Here is a 17,213-nt window from a genome sequence, read left to right as displayed (position 1 = left end):
ACTCCCATGTCTGTACAGCCAAAAGATGAGTAAAAAGCCTGAAAACATAGAAATGGCGAGCCTGGCTGCATCCAGATGTAATAAAATTCTAATGTTAGCACTTCTAGAGCTCGTCCTTGTTTATAGTCTTTATCCGGAGTTAAGCATACAAGCATGAGAGTGGCATCAGTCTTAACTTGTGGTAGGAAAGCCAGTGGGCATATTTCTTTAAAGCTAAATAAGAAGAAAAAAAATGATTTAAAAAACATTAAATAAAGCCTCCTCTCAGTGTTCTGCTGCTTTAATGAACTGAATGGGTCAAATGAATCATGAGCCTCAGTTAACTGCCAGGAGCAATTTTCTACAAGCCCAATCCCTGTGATTTGTTGGTGGTTTTTCACCGCTTGTACATATGTATGTTAAATCATAATTTATATTCTAATGTACCTTCTGTATCTGTATACACATGCACACACAAAACGTGTCTTTTCCCATCTGGGCCAAAGGTTTCACCACACCAGCTGTGCCAGTGGTCCGTGTTAAAGAAGTGAGAGATTGGAAGGTTGACCTTGCTCACTCTCAGCTCCTCTTCACACATTTCTCATGACAATCTGCACACATTTCTTATTCATGTTTAAAGACAGCCTTCTTGAGACATGCCAAAAGCCACAAATTCACCAGAACACATGCAGCACAAAGCCCACACATACATGTGATATAGGCTGAATAAATCTCCATAAAGTGTCAGATTGAAATCTGTTGTGCGTGTCAGCGTTGTCTGCTGCTGTTAGCATCCAAAGGAACGACATCAACAACTGGGCAAAGACAGAGAGAGAGAGAGACAGCCTCGTGTCACTTATCAAAATAATTGACAATATTTTCTACAGTGAGATGGAAGCGCCTGTCCTGGTGTTATCCAGACTTTGGATTCCAACAACTGGATCACTAATGAGAAAGCTGCCTTTGTTTTGGTTTGTTCTGGCAAGGCATGTTGGTTCTAGGTTTTTTTTTTGAAAAAAATAAATCCTTGAATGACTATCTCACCTGGATGTAGGCGCAATGTGAATCACTTCAGTCCCTGAATGTGGAATATTTTTCGATTTGGCTGGAGGTCATTGTTAAACTAGCTGCATTCCTCTCTAATAGTGTCACTCCTGCAGTATCAGATGTCAACTGATTGCATTTGTTCTACATATAACTGAGCTACAGATTAGATCCAAACTTATCTTTGCAATAAATGCATGTTCTTTAAAATGATCTGCAAACTTAGAGAGAAGTTTGCTTTTGCTGCGTCATTTAAATCCTGTTATTGCATTTAAAGCTCCACTGCTTTTCAATGTGACAGCTTTGGAAGGAAGAGATTCATTTTTATGTCCTTGAAGCACTGACAAATGAATGACGGCGTTACTGCTAACATTCTGTGAGGCTGAATCTTTTGATCAGATGTTTATTTTTTTGCAGTGTAATCTAGTCTCCGCAGGCCTCTACATCACCCCCGGAGCCAGGCGGCTGATTGACAGGCCTTGGCTGACTGGACCCTCCTTCCCAGCTTCTCCTCCTCCTCTCCCTCTCTCTCTCTCCTCGCCTGTCCTCTCCTCTGCTCCCTCTCTCCTCAATCGCAAGGCTGCGCTCACCGACTCGACACCGCCAACAGGGATGCAGCGAGGGCGCAGCGCAGCCTGAAAAATGGCACCACCACGCGTCCTGTGGATCTATCCATCCCTCTCCCTCCTGTCCTCCCTGCTTCTTTTTCACGCGTTGTCGCCGTGCCGAGCCTTACGGAATTACCCGGAGAATGAAGGTGAGTGAAGCCACCTTCAAGTGTGGAGTTGGATGACTTTGGCGGTGCGTTGTTGTTTAAAGGCGGACGAGGGGAGCTCCACATCACCCATCCCGCGGTTCCCACTTTGCCGGGAAAAAGGAGCGCAGCGCAGCGGCGGAGACTCCCGTTAAGTGCTCGGCTCTGGTTATGAATCATGCATAGAGAAAAAGCGGAGAAAGGGGAGTGAGAGAGGCAAAAAAAAAAAAAAAAAAGTGTTCGTCACGTTTTTCTTTTCCCGACATTAAAATTGTATGACAGATACACACGGGCAGACCTTGGCACAGCAGAGAAGGCTGAGGTCGACGTTTCACTTTGTGACATCGGGAAATCCTTCTCATGTGCATGTTATGAATCGGTTCTTGCGTTAAAGTAGCTCAACTTATTATGATTATGCCAAAACAACATTGACATCTCTGTCCAAATCCTTCTTAATTACTGATATCTCCACGATTACGCACTGATAAATGCTGTTTTTATGTGGAGCCTCTTGCTTCTGTGTGCAAATGAGGAGCAGCAATTACATTAAATTTGTCACACGCTGCTGCTGAGCCTCTCTCAGTTATTGTATTAACATCGATGCTCAGCCTGAAATGAGCCAATGAATTTACTTACTAACTACTCCTGACTGTTTGGTGGCCTGAAACATGGGAGCCTGTTTAATGGGAAGTTGGGAAAAAAATGCAGAAACCCCCCTGTGCACAAGTTGTAATTAGTTTATGGAGCAAGTTATTTGAACAGAATTGGAAAAGTGTTTGAATGTCTGACTGGGGATGGTGCAGCTGTCATTTCTGTGAATCATTTCATTCAGTTTCCCACCGAAAACAGCTCCAGTCAGTCATGTTCTGAAGCTCAACAAAGCTTTCCATCTCTATGATTTGTCTTTCATTGATATTTTCTCAGTTTTTTCCTCAATCACTGCCACACAGACTTTTAACTCCAGGCTTACAGAAGACAGATGAAACAGTGGGATGATTCAGTCACACCATGACAGGCCCCACTAAGGTTTTTAATCGGACCTCCTGTTTCTGGCTGACTTAACTGTATAAGCTGTGTGTACATTGTCCTGAATGTATATCACAGCCCCGAGGAGTTCACACAGAACAAAGGCTCTGGAGGTATAGATAGGCAGCCGGAGAGTCAGGAGAGAGTAGAGGAGGAGGAGGAGTGTTCTAACAGCAGGAGACAATGCATGTGAGGGAGACACTAACACACTGCTGAAATATTCATTGAAATGAGCATGAATGATGAAACCAACTGGAAGCCAAAGGAAACTCCTGTTGATTTAGATAAATGCGCAGAGGCATGTGAGGTGCTGCAGATGTTTGTTCACGGATCATGTTGTACTTGAGGATTTTTGAGGTGACCGACGGGTCAGATGAGGTTCTCATTTGCTAATACGCACTTTCCAAACAATGATCCAGATAGTGTGTGTGTGTGTGTGTGTGTGTGTGTGTGTGACTCATTTGGTGTTTTATCCTCCAGTTCAATCCTTGCTGTTTCAGTTTATTGTCATAATTGGCACCTTAAGCCCACTGCCCAGCTTGTGTATACGTGTGTGTGTGTGTGCCAAAGGGACAGTAATCCAATGAAGATATTTTTGTCAACCACTCCATGCTTTGCTTTTACCTTTCGGCCTGCCAGTTTTCCTGCTGCGACCACACACTCAGCTGGGGGATTGCGCTTCTTCATGCCAGTGTGTGTGTCTGTCTCTGTGTCAGTGTGTGTGTGTGTGTGTGTGTGTGTGTGTGTGTGTGTGTGCCTTGTTTTTGCCTATAAGTGTGCATATTCTCCACCCACGCATCTCGGTAGTCGTGTTATTCCAGGAAATCCTCCCTCTGAGTCTGTCTAGTAGCAGAAGCGAGGCTGTCATAAAAGCAGAGATACGACTCTCAAGGCTCAATTAAGAGCACAGTCCTTTGATAGAGCCTGATAGCGTTAGCAGGAAAACAGTGTTAAGCTGTCAACAAGCTTAGTTTACTACCAGAGCTATTGATCTGCTCCAAAATTGTTTGGCATTTACAAGAAACTCAGTTGTGAGGGTGGACCGGCGGTACGGAGTGCTTCAGCGGAATTGATAGAATTGCTTGAAATTGTTGCCATAATTGCTCCTGCACTGGCAACACGGTGGAAATGGGTTCATTCATAAGTTGTTGGAAAACACTGTGAAGGTCTTTGTTATCAACGGTAATGGGAAGAAGAAGAGTGGGTGAGTTTTAGTCCACCAGCAGAGGGAGCCCAACACAGCCTCTGTCTGGACCCTGAGGGCAAACTGATGTAACAGCAGGGTGGATGCTCACAGGTCTCCCCTTGGTTCCTTTTTGTCGCGTTGTCTTCATCCCTTCCTTACTTTCCATCTGTGTTTTCTTTCTGTTTGTTGTTGCTTTGATCCTACTTCCCCTTGTACTTCTTTTGTTTTTTACCGCATCCTCCTTGTGCAGAATTGTCCCAGGGAAAAGAGCAGACTAGTTCTATTTTTGCGCCCTCCCACTGTCTCTAAATTTACCTCCTCAATCCTCGAAAATATGGCGCCCTGTGTTTCCTTCTACCTCATATGGATGTTGATAAGGAGTATGCTAATAGGGGCAAATGAAAGATTTGATGCCAAATTCTGGCTTAAATCCCTGTGCAAATGGATATAGGATTGCATTAATGGGTAGGAGGGTGGGAGAAAACATCAAAACTTGGAAAAAAATGTGACTCATCTGCGGTTTACAGTAATCTGTAAACGCTCTTGGAAATACGACCCACTTTGAGCTTTTCATTGACCTTAGGGTGCTGAGGGAAATTGCCATATTACTTCTTAAGGTTAACATGAGGGTGAGCAGTTAGTGCAGAGGCAAGCATATGTAAAGCATGCCCTCTACTTAGACACACACACACACACACACACACACACACACACACACACACACACGCCTTATGATTCACACAAGATCCTGACTGCGGTATAATGTTGGGTCAAAGGCCTCATCTGGTTTAATTGCTTTAATCTATAATGGCTGCTTGTAGTTATCGGCAAAGCCATACCTCAAGACGTGTGTGTGAGTCCAAGAGATTGCTCTGCTCCCATGTAACAACCATGACCTTGGACTGAAGAGGATATAGATCTCGGCTCTCATCAGAGAGCAGCAGCAAGTGCGAGCACCCTCCTGTTTTTCTTCTCTACCTCCACTCCGATCGCTCCCTAATCCCTTTCTTTTATAGCTGCCCTCCTCTGTTTTCTATCAGCCTCCCTTGTGTCTTCCATCTCCCTCTCCATGGCTGCTTTTATTCTGTTTGTCTTCTTCTTCGCTGACCTCCAATGCAACAGTGGGACAAGAGCTGGGAGCCACTGTATATTTTCTGTAATGAGGTCCAGCTCCTATATCTGCTTACCACAGGCCCATACACTAGCACAAATGGATGCACATGCACACACACAGACACACTCCCATGTACGCTTTATCCTATCTTAATGTATGGCTGGGGGGCAGTTTGGTGGTCTCAGTCCAGAGAATAGTGTCACATATCAGGGGGGCTGCTTGATAGATGGGGTTATAAATACAACCCAGTGACAGAGAATGATTCTGCTGTGAGGGCTTCACCTCATGGATTCATTGTGAGTGTGAGTGTGTGTGTGTGTGTGTGTGTGTGTGTGTGTTAATGTGAATGTGTGTGTGTGTGTGTGTGTGTGTGTGTGTGTGTGTGTGTGTGTGTGTGTGTGTGTGTGTGTGTGTGTGTGTGTGTGTGTGTGTGAGAGAGAGAGAGAGAAACCGTGAGCGAGCAACAGGGGAGGAGAGACTGAAATTATAAATAAAAGACAAATCCACAAGAGAAAATCTGTGAGACAAAACAAAAGTGATAAGAAGAAGAACAAAGACAGTTCAAAATAAACTGAATAGCTCAACCCTTTCTCTGTGCTCCGATGTATCCATAAATGCACCCACAGAGCCTTTGTGCTGTTTTTAATGGTAGTCAGCAGTTGCTAAATATGCCTTTGTGTTCAGCCCTACCAATTCAAATCATTTCATTTGTGTTTCATATTCCGTTTTGGTGTGTTGAAGGTAGTGGGGGTTACACATTTTTGGTTGCTTTGTTGCCGAGAGGTAAATGAGAAGACCAGTCTTATGATGTCTATGTCGTAACTATGAAGAGACAATTGGAAGGTGGTTAGCTGAGCAAAAAGACTCATCAAAGTCTCATCATCATTTTGAGGTCAGTGTGTTGAGCCCAAAAGTAGTATCACACAATGCTCAACATTAAGTGGATGGCTCCTCTTTTAAACAAGACATAAAATCTTCGTTAGTGACCTCCATCACTCAGCCACAACATTAAAACACCAACAACTGAAGTGAGTAACACTGGTGGTCATGTTGCAATGCAATGTTCTGCTGGGAAACCTTGGGCACTGGCATTCGTGTCCATCCTACTCTGACACGTAGCATCCATCTAAGCATTGTTGCAGACCATAACAATGGTATTTCCCAATGACAGTGACTTGAGGAACAAGACAAAGAGCTTAAAGTGTTGATCAGCATCCAAACTCCCCATATCGCAGTCCGATAGAGGATCCATGGGATGCACCTACTGCCAATGTCCCAGAACCCAACATCACAGGACACCTTCAGAGGTCACATGTCCATGGCTTGATTACTTGGAGCTGTTTTGTTGGCACAAAGGGAATGTACACAATATTAGACATTTGGTTTCAACGTTATGGTTGATTATGCTATGCTCAGCTTTGTATTTACGACACAACCATCAGGGTGGTAAGCATCCTTATCTTACTCTCAGACACAAATGGAAAAAGAATCCTCAAAAATGTTCAACTATTCCTTTAAAGTGAAAAAAAAATTCATGGTAACTTTGTTGATACAGCACTTTTAAAAAAGTGCTGTATCAACCCAGAAGTTAACATAATAACAATTAAGGAACAGTTAAAACAAGAAAACAACAGAAGCAAGATTGCAAAATGCAATACGTCAATATTAGTAAAGCCGCTGTTATTTATATAGCACATTTAAAGCAGCAGCTGCTAAGCCAAAGTGCTTTCCAGTGGAGAAATAAGATTTATGAATTTCCCCTATGAGTTTGAATATCAAGGTTAAGACAATACAGTGTTGTTTGCTATAGAAATTTACCTGAGTAAATTAAATAAAAGTAACTATTACTGCATCATTCATGCCACAATTCCATTGATTTCACCAAAAAACAAACTTACTGAGTCAATTAGGCTAATCTGTATACTTTGGATTTCTTAAAGGGACAAAACAGTTATCTACACTGCATGCATATTTACAGTTTATGCATAAGTTTGTTTCTTCCGTGTAATGTGAACAAATGTAAAGCTACATGAACTACAGTGCAGCCACAAATTATATTACTTGCACATAGTATGGATCTTTTTTTTTTTTTACTTTGTCTGTAGCGTGTGTTTAAATTCATTTTACGTCCTCCCACACATTGATATACAAGACAAAACTTATTTTTTACTGGCCGTGTTATTTCAATTCCCACCATGACGGTGAATAGGGGTGTGCCTTGTGTGCTACAGCTGAACTTGAACAGTTTTTAGGCCTGAATGATTCCCGTCAGATTCTGAGTTCATTAATGTCAGAGGCAGCCTTCCTTAGTGTGTGATGTCTGATGGCTGTAGTAAAGTTTGGGCATAAGTGGTCTCTCTCTTCCCTCAGCACCACCGTGTCTGCTGACCCCTTCCCCCTCCGAACAGGCCCTTAACTGCCGGTCAAATCACTGATCACTGGGCCTTGACCGGTGTCTGCTCTGACCTTTTTTGGCTAAATTGAATTTGGTTGTTTCCTTACCTCCACCCATTTCTCTCGCTCTGTTTCTCCTGTAATTTGATGTATTTTTACAGCTTTTCAGATGCCTTGCAAGCCATAAATGAGAATATTTTTTGTTCTTTGTTGACACTTTGCTGAGAATTTGTGTGATTTGTAGACCTGTGCCTATGGGTTTTGAAGTGGTTTGTCAGCTAACAAACAATTTATCTGTTGTTTTGGGGCATTTTGCTAGAATAATTAGCTCATGAACATATTTCCTTTGTCATACATTTTAACTGCAGTTTAGTTATGCTCATTCTGTCTCCATTTATAAGATATCGGTGGCTAAATAGGTGTAAATCATTTTAAATTTGATGTAATGGAGGCACCAGGGCAGACAAACAAGCTGTTAGACAGTCTTTTACTGTAGGTGTGTATGTGTATATAATATTGAGTGCATCAGCTGCAGAAACCTGTCTAAGTACACTTTTATCTGACATGTGATTTCCTATCCACCGCTGAGGCTCACTCCTGAGGTTCCAGGCCAATTTACCCTCCTGTGACCAACCACTGTGTGACAGCTGCATGTGCGTTTATGCTCTTGGCTTAAGAGTGAAGAGAGCACGAAAAAGGTCAAGAAGAAGTAACAAAAGAGAGTAATATGCATTTGCAGTGGGAGAATTTAGAGGCTTTCCTGTGTTTTATTTAGTAAAAAAAAAAAAAAAAAATAAATCACCTCTCATTCCCTTTATTCATGGAGCTGGTTAAATGCAGCTCTTTAAATGAATGCTGGGATACGTCACAGTTTCAGTGTTTTGGTGGAAGTGCATGTGCAGAGGCGTATGTGTCTGTGGTTGGTATTGCAGGTTATTCTCAATTCTCAAGGTCTGTGTGTGCACATCATTATGGTTGTGTGTTGTGTATGTGTTTGTTGTTCTTTGGCCTTGATGAGTTGGTTGCATTACTGGTGGAAGAGGCTTATTAAAAAACAAGTGTCTGGATCTGACTGGATGTCACAGTTCAACACTGTAAGCACTCAACCAGCATACACAGACAAACCCATGCAAACACACACACACACACACACACACACACACAGGCACACACACACACATAGACTTCAGAGCCTCTTCAAGCGACAAACTAGGGCAGTGCTCCTGTCACAGTCTGTCAGAATATCATCTTTTCTGTCCTGCTAGTGCTGCCAGTGTATGAAAGAGCAGAGTAGGCTAATGTGCCTTCTGCTACAGTGGAAGTCCAAAAGTGCAAGCTCAACCCGCAACAGTTCATCACATACATGAATCTTTTTATAAACATTTCGAGCATTGTGCACCATCTGCCTTTTAGATTGCCGCCTTTTCTCATATGCATCAAAAGAACACTAAAGTGACTGCACTGGAAAAATGTCTTCTTAGCAATCATTGCATTTTGACTGCCTCGTAGAAAGCTGTTATTTTGACATATATTTTTACCTGCTGTATTCTGGAAAGTCCTGCCTCACAGTTTACACACACAGTCAGTCTTAGGTAAATAATGTAGGCGTTTTGCTCTTTGTCAGGTTTCATTTTGCTGCAGAAGGCTTGTCTGGTTGATCTGAGTAGGCTTGGTGTTTGTATCAATTTAACAAAGAGATGAAGACAGAGTGGGTAGATACCATGTCTTGTTTTGCCACGTCAAATGACACTAATCCCAGTTTATTTTACTCAATGTGCCTTGCTGTAAAGTGCCTTAACTGCCTATTTCATACCATAATATTATGTGAATCATACATGATTATAGTCCAGATGTCTGATTGTCCGTGTCATCCTTTGATTCCTCGGCATTCCTGCCAGTTTCTGTTATTTCTGTAGCAAATGAGGCACCAGTTGAGTATTTACCTACTTTACTTTGTGGCTTCCTGGATGCTGCTGCATTTTCTGCTCTGTTGGATTTTGGTTTTTCCATCTTATCTCAAGGGAAGCAACAGGCTGTAATCAGTTAAGCCTTTGCATTTCTGGTGTCTGACTTTTCACTTTCACTTCAGTGTGTGTAAAACACATGCACAGACAGAATGGGATCAGAAGCCTCAATGACTTGTGTTGAAAGACGATTTTCATCGGATCAGATTTGTTTATACAAAGTAATTCATGTCAAAACAAGAGCAAATGAATCCAATCAATCACATTTTTATTAATTTTTAGGGAGCAATTTAAATGCAAATTATAGTTATGATTTCTATTATATTCGAATGGACTCTTTTTATCATTTAATTTGTGTACTAAAGGCCAGACAACCGATGATTCAGACACCAAAACATTTAACCATGCATGTTAAAAGCTAATTGAATCTTATTTGTTTTGCAGAACCAGCTTTTACCTTCAGTTATCTGTTCCAATCTATTACTCATTTGAATAGTTATGGGCTCCTGCAAACTAATCTGGGATGATGCTGAACATAACTGATTTTAATCAGTGAAATTCAGTCCAGCTCAAAGTGGAATTTAATTTTGTGCTTGTTGAAGTGCAGTGGATCAACATAACATATTTGAGCAGAATGGGCAGAGAGAAGGCAGGGGCAATTGGACTGAATCAAAGAAGAATTAGGATTACAATTTAATTTAAAAACATTGAATTATTCATAGATACATTCAGCTTGCAGACGGCTATCACAGTCAAAGAATAATAACATTTTCCCTCTCGTGCTTGACTCCACCTCCTCCCAAAAGAAAATATCTCACATACAAAAAAGAAATTAAAAATACTGCAGGATTGGATATTCCAGCTTCAGGGGAAACATATCCTACATACTTAAACAGCACATAATATTCTGTGAAATGTTGTGAAGTCTAAATGTTCCATATAAAACTCAGTGTATACAGTTATGAAGGGGAGTATTCTTTAAATTTATAGGGTTAATACAGCCTTTAGTGGGAAGTTGAATGATATAATGTCTTGGCGTGGCTGATTACATTAAAAAAAACATTTTAGATGGCATTGAAACCAATGGAAAGCTGCCTTCACTGCTGCTGATTTTATTGTTCACATACATGCAAAGGTGCTACCTAACCTCACCTAACCTGACTGATTAATGCATCCATTTATTCCTCCAGAAGTGGATGAATGAATTAAAGCACCTGTGAGGGAAAAGCAGAGTTTGTGTATACCATAGAAGCAGAAATAAGATTAAAAGTTATGAAGGATATACAGTAACACTCAGCTTCAATAAAACGACATTAACGGAGGATGAGAGCGCAGATAGGGAGAGAAAACTAGAGGACTGATTGAGAGCCTCCGGTGGTTTGTGGATGAGTGGAGAGAGGACTGATGAAAAGGCAGCACATGAAGCAAATCCTGGTACGGTGCCAGTTTGTTCCTAAAGTTCAGGGCTCAAGTCTTCCCACTCCTTCATCCTGCTCTCCGTCAGCTCATTTGTTGCCCTGACAACGCTCTCACTCGTTGAACTGCACTCTCAGTGGAGTGGAAGCAGAGGAAGGTCTGAGTGTGTGTGGCGGGACTAATACTGACGGACTGGGAGTGTGTGTGTGTGTGTGTGTGTGTGTGTGTGTGTGTGTGTGTGTGTGTGTGTGTGTGTGTGTGTGTGTGTGTGTGTGTGTGTGTGTGTGTTTGTGCTGGTACAGTGTTGTAAAGCTGTCTTATTTGTTGCATCTGCTGCAGAGATTTGTCCTGCTAGAGGTGGATTTTGCATTTTCTTGTTCACATTTGCAGCATTATTGACTTGTTGATGAACTTAAAGGAGTAGTTCAACATTTTAGGGTACCTGTTTCTGCATTTTTTCAGCCTTTACTCGACTGGTAATGGAGTTGCAAAGTGGGGCAGCTGTTTCCAGTCTTTCTTTAAAGGATATCCTTGATGTTACTGCACAAAGAAACACAGTACTGTCCTCAATATTAAAACACTACTATAGATTTATTTGCAAAAATCATTTATTGTCCTTCATTTTGACACTGATCTTTGAGTGCTATTGCCATAATTAAGAGGAAAATGGGAAGTAGTTGTTGCTAAATTCTATCAAACCTGGCACAGAATTCAAAAATGAACCAATTTAAGCTATGTTTAAGTGTTTTCAGCATTCGTGGTGGTGCCATCTTTAGCTCTTGCCTGTCGTTAGCGGCTCAAATTAACAGAATTTTAACAGACTCATATTTGGTAGTCATAATTATCTTCTTCTCTTTGTGACTTCTCTTTTTAAAATGTCATGTTTGATGAAATCTTTATCCAATAATGAGATACTTGGTAACACAGTCTGTCAGAGGACCTTGGGTTTTTATTTTTTATGTTGTATTGGTTATGTGATGCTCCAAGAGGGCAAGAGAGAGAAAATGATGCAGGATATTTGCAACTGCTTCTGTCTGATTCCACACAAAAGAAGGCACAAACTGACACACATTAATGTATTTTGTATGTCTCTAGCCCACTAAAAGAAAGCCCTTTTACTTATCAAGCCCATCTGAGGTGCCTGGAGCTGGATTTATATGCAGTTTTTCTGATTTGTAATTCTTGTGGCCTCCTTAATCATTATTTCCTTTTATGAGTGGCGGTGGTTTGAGGGACACCAGCAGCGCTCCTGTCACTTTACTCCTTTACAGCTGCTAATCACGTGGACTCATGATTTAAACAACATGATGAGAGTTTCATTTTGATGCAAGCGTTAGAGAGGCTCCAACTGTGAGTCACCTAACACCACCACGGGCCCCAGAATAGCTCCTCCAACTCTACACCTTCATGTTTAGCTAAAGTGAGTGGGATCAATCTTCTCATGTAACTGTCAGCAAGAAAGTGAATAAGCTGCAGAGCACACGTCTTAATCGTGAAATAAAGCTTTGGTTATGGATATGAATGCATGAAAGTGTACAGCGGATTTTCTATTATGAGAAAGAGTGCAACTTATTATCATTTTGATTATTTCTTGTTATTTTGTCCTCCTGGGTGTGCGGGGCTTAACTGAAAAAAAGCCGGCGAATAAACAAATTTAGTGGGGTTTATTTTGAATAGCAATAAAAAGGTGAACGTCAGGTTGAAAAAAAAAAGATGGAAAATCAGGGTGAAAATTAGACTTTGAAGAAACACTGTTTACAACACAACCACTGCTGTGCTGCAGTTTATCTTAAAAGGAATGATCAGCATCTCATTTGCATTTTCGTCCAATTTTTATGTTTGTCACTAGAGGACCTTGATTACCGTAAACTGGAATCAGCATTTTCTTGCAGCGAGAAAAACAACTTCTTGGTGTGTGGGGACACTCACTGAAAGTTGAGTCTCCAGCTGCAGGAAAAATAGGAATAGAGCCTGCATGAAATTTAGCTTTTAACAGATCTAGTCCTTTTCAAAGGGTTTTGTATTTGAAGAAAAAAGGAAAACAATGAGCTATCAGCATGTTGAATGTCGTGTCAGCGTATCCTCTCAACATCTGCTTCATCTACCAGTTTCAGTTTATTCGTTGCGTTCTGAGATAAAAGATCTTATGAACTTATTATGTAGTCACATATTGTACTCTGTATCGAGTCTTTGCGCTGGTCTTTTTGTGCAGCCTTTTTCTTTGTGGCACATTCTTAAAGTGTGTGTGTCAGTTTTGTGTAGTGACTCGATGTGTGTACGCGCCCCGGTCTCTTTGTGCGCCAGTCTGGCTGTTGGCAGCGCTGTTTGATTCTTGGCAGGTGGCTCACAGCTTCTTGCAGCCCAGCTGAAGCAGTGGATACCGTCCAGCAAGAGAGCGGCAGAGAGACGTAAAGAGAGACAGAGAAGAAAAAGGAGAAGAAGCAGGAGAGGGACAGACACCCCAGAGGGAGGAAGCAGGAGTGCAAAGAAAAATAGACAGACACGGAAAGACATGAAGAGACAAAGAGATGTTTTGTGTTCACTTCACATGGCTCTATAAGTAGTTTCAGCATTTTATGGCACTCGTACAGGAATTTCTGATTCATAAGCTAACACCTTCCGCTGCCACCTTCTCCTCATCTTTCACTCTCACAATGTAAACCTCACAGTTTGGAGCTGAAAATCAATAAGTCAGCTTGTCTCTCTGTAACCAAACAACCCTCACAATGATCAGGACACGTGCATGACTGTGAATGTGTGCATTCGTGCTCTAACCTAACATTAGAGCAACATTTGAGTTAACATTGCTATAAAAAAGGTATATTTTAAGCTAGAAAGTCTGTAAAAAGCCTTGATCATAGATATAGTTTTGCAGGTAAAGCGATCATATTTCGAAGATGTGACGTGTCATGTGTAGCTGTTTACTAACCAGTGAATTGTGTGTCTGAATGTGTGTGTGTGTTCGAGAGAGAGACTGGTCATTAGATTGAACATGAGCCTAGTCTGAGTGACTGAGTGATGAGCTTGGTGTTTTTATTCTGGGCCAAAGCAGGCCTGGCCCAGGCTTAGATTTCACACACACACAATTTCGCCAGTTCCCTTGAGAAAGACAGGAGAAAGAAGAGGAAGACAGGGTGAGAGCATTTAGAGATGGATGGACAGAAAGATAGAGGTGTGGCTTCATGTTTGTTTGTGGAAGAACGCTACGTTTTTCTCACAATTTCACTGTTTTCTCCTCGTCTTTAAACACACACTCAGATACACACACAGATACTGCATGTGTCAGCAGACGGGAAACTAAAGCTAATACATAATTGATGAGTCCAGCCATTGATTACAAGTGATAAGTAGTATTGACAGGAGGTGTGAGGAGAAGAGAAAAAAGTGTTGATATGTAGCTTTATGTATCTGTATGTTTTCCCAGCGGGCTGCAAAATGGCTTTAGAATATGTAATGACTTCAGTAACACATTAGCTTAGGAGACATTTTTAAGATGATTTACTGTCAGAAGAGGAAACGCAGTGACTGCAAAAGTCCCCCCCCCCCCCCCCCCCCCCAATTTATTTATTTTTTTTACTGAACTCAGGTAGTTTTGGTTTTATTTATTCAGGTTTTCAAGTCTCAATGAGATTTTGCCTCCACCCTGACACAGTGGGGGGATGGAATTTCATTCATGGTGCGTACAATTTTGGAGTACAAGAAATAGCAAAAAGTTCTAAAAAAAAAATCTGGAAATCTCATTTTCTGCTGAGAGTTAGATGAGAAGATCGATACTGCCGTCATGTTTGTGTGTCAAGCACAGAGCTGGAGCGTGATTAGCCTGAATGATAACTTTCTGTGGACAGGCCAAACAAATGAGATATAAGTAGAGCTTCAAAAGTGATGGAGTGCAAGGCTAGCTTCAACCACACATCAGTTTTTACAGCTAACTGTCAGGCAGAAAGAGATTCACATACTCCCTAAAGTATTGAGCTTTAAAAAAAAAATCTGCACCAAAAGTCTTTCTGAATGTGAAATGCAGCAAAGAAAGGCTCGGGGGAGTTGACAATATTACAAGTTGAGGTGAAAATTTGGGTTTATACTAGTGGTTTATTGCGAAAACTTTATAAACACACAGAAAAGAGAGGAAAAAGGAGAGTAACACTGCAGGAAAATGTCAGTGAGTTTGAGATAAGTTCAGACCATAAGCAGACACCCAGTGCATACGATGGTAGTGAGCTAACAGCCAACATGTGGTTATTCCAAAAAACTGAGTGTTTGAAGTGAGTGGAAACAGTTCAGCAGTCAAATTCACACAAATTACATGAGGTAAAAAACAGTCACGTCTAAATAAAGTAGTATCGGTAACAGCTATTTTGGTCCACTGGGCAAAATGTACTGTTTTTACTAAAGGGGCTGAAAACTGTGAGATGCTAGCCTAGTATTGGTCCCATTAACAACACAGAAAATAACTGATGCATTATGTTTAGTGTTTGCATGGGTTTATTTGAACCCAAAGTTGGATGTTCTCCTAAACCTAACCAAGTAGTTTCAGTGCCTAAACTTAAACAAGTATCGTCATTCAAAAAAAAAGCAAACAGTGACTGAAACTGACAGAAAATGCTGTCTGAAAATGCAAATAAACAGCACAAAGTAGTTGTCGTATATGGGACACAAACCTAGGCTCTGGGTGAAAATCTTGTCATTTATACCACCTGCACCCTTTCAGGCTCTTTAAGTCCTGATTATACTCCCTTATAGATGCACATATGAACAGCATGGACACGTGAATGCTGTTGTTATACTACTTGTCTTGTCCACAGAACTCTACTTGTAAGACTCTGTTTTATATATGTGTAGTAGGTTGAATCTTTGTATTAGGTGCACCAGTCTGTGTAGTTTGGACACGTGTGGACTCTTGGCTAGAAATGTATGTGTCAGACTGTCATATTCACAGACATGCAAAGTGTAACAGCAGCCTTATGCAGACTTTGTTGCTCTTTTTGTGTTAAAATGAAAGAAATTTGTAAGTCACATGACATGGATGCATGCCAAAATTGCAGGCATCTCACAATTTTATGGCCTTTACTGTGAAACTGATACATTTATGTGCTGTGGACCAACGTAGCTATTGCGCATTTTGGTGTGAGACAGTGCTGTGAAAATTCACATCCACAGAACACATCATCTACAATCTACAGCTGGGAGTCTGATCTGTGGTCTTTCCTTAGTAGAAAGCAATTCCTGAGAAAAATTACCACAGTGAGGCCTGTGTATCATTCACACAGAGTAACTTGGACTTGGGTTCGGAGGAGACACACTGATGCTGCATTTAAGCGGAGCTATTTTAAAATGTAGCCACTTCATATTCCATTCACCTCCATTGTGCTTGGATGGAAGTTTAAATCTCAGTGTCAGATATGTCAGAACTTTGACAAAGAAACAATATCCTGAGAAAAGATGCTTTTTGTAATTTGGGTGAATTGTCCCTTTGAAAACTGTCAAGGCTGCACTTAGTATACTCTCTGTGAAATGCATTAAACAGTGTAACATTAAGTGAATCAGAGTGAATATCATTTTCGTAACTGGATGTATTTGAAACTTCTAAATTCCCCGAACCTTGTTGATAGGTGGCTTTTATCCCTGCTCAGAGATATAAGTGTGTGTGAAAAAAGAACGTGTGTGTGCGTCTCTCCGTTGGGTCCTGAAATCATATATTATTATACTATTATGTTCCATTTCTGTATGCCACTCAAAAGCCCATGAAGTGAGAAAAGCAGTCTAAATGGTCTTTAGTTTCTGTGAATACACGCACAGGCTCTGACCTTTAGCTGCACAGCACCTCTCCTCCACTGCCTCTGTCTCATCCCTCTCATTTAATCTATGTCTCCCTCACCTCGGCTCCGCTGTGCAGCGCCTCGTTCTCTGCTTCATTATATCGTGTGCACTATTTTCTCAGTGGCTTTTTTCCTCCTCTCTCTCTTGCTTAGACACCGCTTTTGTGCGACATTGCGCAGACACACGCAGATATGTGTGCGCATATACACACATACGCTAATACAGCATGACATGCCTCCCCGCTGTCACGGTGTGCTGAGCTGAGGAGAACGGCTGGGATTCAGTTAGGGCTGGTGAACAGCGTGAGCGCGAGAAGAAGAGAAAGACAGGGAAAGATAGGAAATGAGTAGGTTGGACCAATTTTACAGTCCCTTTGTTATACCTAGCAGCAGTATGGATACACAGAGGGGCTTGTAAACAGACACTTTCAACCCACAATTCAGTGATTAATCTTATTTGCATTCAGAAGAGCAAACTTTCTAGTACAACTAAATAGTTTTTCCAGGTCAGTGCTGCTAC

At 41.4% G+C, this 17,213-nt stretch overlaps 1 protein-coding gene across 2 annotated transcripts in view; it reads left to right on the top strand.

Moving 5' to 3' along the window:
* The first annotated feature begins 1,581 nt into the window (after positions 1-1,581).
* Positions 1,582-17,213, top strand: part of epha4b (eph receptor A4b) — a 94,673-nt gene continuing 79,041 nt past the window's right edge. Inside the window, exon 1 of one of the 2 annotated variants that reach the window (XM_035946117.2) lies at positions 1,582-1,780. In XM_035946117.2, coding sequence (XP_035802010.1) covers positions 1,666-1,780 — 115 coding nt within the window. In that variant the 5' untranslated portion in view covers positions 1,582-1,665. The remainder of the gene's footprint in view (positions 1,781-17,213) is intronic. The other variant, XM_023265604.3, reaches the window with a different exon arrangement.

The sequence above is a fragment of the Amphiprion ocellaris genome, chromosome 10, assembly GCF_022539595.1.
Source record: "Amphiprion ocellaris isolate individual 3 ecotype Okinawa chromosome 10, ASM2253959v1, whole genome shotgun sequence".
Classification (NCBI taxonomy): domain Eukaryota; kingdom Metazoa; phylum Chordata; class Actinopteri; family Pomacentridae; genus Amphiprion; species Amphiprion ocellaris.
Note: the sequence above shows the minus strand (reverse complement) of the source record. Positions and strands in the feature narration are given on the sequence as shown.